The following is a 2573-nucleotide window of genomic DNA, read 5'->3' on the forward strand; positions in this document are numbered from 1 at the left end:
CTTACAAGGAGGAAGGGAACCCCAACATCACCGGCCTCCACTACGACGGACTGTGGTGGATACATATTAGGACCGGCAGAATCTTCGTCCCCAGTAAGCTACGCACACGGTTGGTAATCGCGTTCCACTACGGACCGAGTGGGCACCTAGGAGTAGGGAAAACACGGAAGCGCATCCAGTCACTGTACCACTGGCCCGGATGCTCTCAAAACGTCGAGAGAATGATCCGCGAATGATTAATCTGCGCACGGTTGAAGAGACCGCCCGTCCACCAACTTCAAGTTCCAACCGGCAGTCTTGGCCAGGCAGCCGCAATGGACGTCGTATCGCTCGACCACGTCGGCCCCGTCCACGTAGGCGGCGTGAGCTGGAACGTCCTTGTGATAATCGATCACGCAACACGGTACATGCTAGCGAGGGCAGTCCCGAGCCTCGAGGCAGCCCAGACCCTCCGCACATTCTACCACTACTGGGTAGTGGCGTTTGGAACGCCGAGAGCGGTGCTCACCGACGGCGGCTCCATCTTCAAGGGCGCATTCCACACGACGGTGACCAAACATCTAGGTTGCCCACATCTGGTAACCGCCCCGTACCGTCCCCAGAGGAACGGCATCACTGAGGCCTCGCACGTCGAGCTAAAGAATATGCTGCACGCAATGTGGCACGAAGGGCAGTAGGGAAGATGCTGGACTCAGCCACCCGCCTCCACAATATCACGCCGTACTCAGCGATAGGTACCTCACCGTACGAGGCGTTGTTCGGTAAACCCCCAGCGCTCGACGCCCTGCAAGAGATGACACCGTCAATGACGGAGGAGGAGCGCAGAGAGAATCACAACACGCGGCTCCGAGAGCGAATGACGGAGGTAATGCTCAGGGGGCGCCCCCTGGAAAAAGATAGTCCAAACGACCTCAAACAAGGAGACCTAGTGGTAGTTCTCAATGACCCATGCTCCGCATCCTCGTCGCTCAATGGCCCAGAGACGCCACGTTGGTCACTCCCGCCACGTTGGTCACTCCCGCCACGTTGGTCACTCCCGCCACGTTGGTCACTCCCGCCACGTTGGTCACTCCCGCCACGTTGGTCGTAGGGATCGAGCGTGTAACTCAGTTCTAGCCGTTCTTAGGTAGTCTTTAAGTTGGGCTTTTTGATTAGCATATAAGCACCCTGAGCCTCTGGGCCCGTGTAACCAGCGGCCAGCAACTTTGGGAAAGCGCTTTGGGTGTTGGGAAAGCGACCATCAGTAGTAATAAATAATAGTGGTCTACAGTCATGGGTTACACGATCTTTAACTATCCGTAACGGTAGTGTAAAGTTAGGGTTGCTCGGTAGTTCTTTGCCTTGATCTAGCAGCGTCTTGGTCCAGGTTCGATCGATCTGCTTCATGGTCTTTGGCGTTCTGCCATGGTATTTTGGGAGGGCAACATGGCGACACACACTCCTGACGCGATACAACGGTCCGCGGGGGACAATTTGCGGCGAGTGTGTATTTTTTTTTTTGGTGGTAGGAAATGCGTTCGTTGGGGAGTGAAGTGAGGGGCGTGCGGTGGGGTGAGCTGTTGTCGTTGATATGCGCCGGGGGCTTACGACCGAAGCTGACTCAAAGTGTGGCGCAGACAGGGTTGTTGTGGGTGGGTCCGGCCTGCGTAAAGGTTTTGGCGTTGGGGCCGAAGACGGCGTTTGAGCATGAGCTGAGGTGCTCCCCCGTCACAGGTACGCCCTACTCGAAGCCAATACCGACGGAAGTGTGGCGGTTTGATCAGGACTACAACTGGTTCCGGTTATGGGACCGCCTCATGGTGTTGCGGTGTGAAGATGAATTAAACGACAAACGTCTGCAGCTTTCGGAGGCGGCACTGCTGACAGTGATTCGGAACAGGATAGGGGATATGGCTCCGCCAGAGGCGGTGGAGGCGCTGTGTCGCGAGATATTTGGTGACCAGTTGGATGTGTTGAAGGCAATTGTGAGCGAGCGAGAGGAGACGGGTGAGAAACTCAGAACTACCGTATCGTTGGGCTACACGCAGCCCCTGAGTAAGCACGAGGCCGACAGAATACGGCCACTCGTACCTGAGGACTGGAGACCGGCCATCGATCGGAGGGCGGACTGGAAGATTCCGGTGTGGAAGGCCATCGAAGACGCACCGCAGGCTTGAAGTGTCACGGGACTTTTAGGCCGAGCAATTCTTGACTTGCCTTTCAATCGGCACCGGCAATCCGCGGAGACGCGACATATGATGGTTAAAATCGCCCCAACGATAAACAAGTTCGGGGTTTCTAATGAAGAGAGTAGCAACCAAAACTTTTCTTAACAACTAGAACAGAGGAGCATAGCGAGGTATCCTCGGTCAGTCGTCTGCCGACGTACTGGTGTGGAACATGCTATGCCAAATGTGTGCGCACACACTTTTCAGACAATAACTAATCTTTAACAGCGCATCACTTCACATCACGTACATCTATCTGTCTACGTACCCTGATTTGTTAACCACTCCATTTACGTCTATCTCACCACTACTACTACTTCGTTGTTTCACTTTCGTTTTCTCGCTATCTCCCCGTCTCTATCCCCC

General features: G+C 55.0%; 2 protein-coding genes across 2 annotated transcripts; both read left to right on the plus strand.

The window, feature by feature from the left end:
- Positions 1 to 314: 314 nt before the first annotated feature.
- Positions 315 to 677, plus strand: GNI_166950 (integrase core domain protein; the record flags this gene model as incomplete). Its single annotated transcript, XM_011134909.1, has 1 exon — positions 315 to 677. The coding sequence occupies one exon, from the start codon at positions 315 to 317 to the stop codon at positions 675 to 677; it is 363 nt and encodes a 120-aa protein (XP_011133211.1).
- Positions 678 to 1511: 834 nt separating this feature from the next.
- Positions 1512 to 2156, plus strand: GNI_166960 (hypothetical protein; the record flags this gene model as incomplete). The annotated part of the gene is made up of 1 exon (XM_011134910.1): positions 1512 to 2156. One exon carries the CDS (start codon positions 1512 to 1514, stop codon positions 2154 to 2156), a length of 645 nt encoding a protein of 214 aa, XP_011133212.1.
- Between the last annotated feature and the right edge of the window lie 417 nt (positions 2157 to 2573).

Source organism: Gregarina niphandrodes (genome assembly GCF_000223845.1).
Source record: "Gregarina niphandrodes unplaced genomic scaffold scaffold00054, whole genome shotgun sequence".
In the NCBI taxonomy this organism is placed as follows: Eukaryota; Apicomplexa; class Conoidasida; order Eugregarinorida; family Gregarinidae; genus Gregarina; species Gregarina niphandrodes.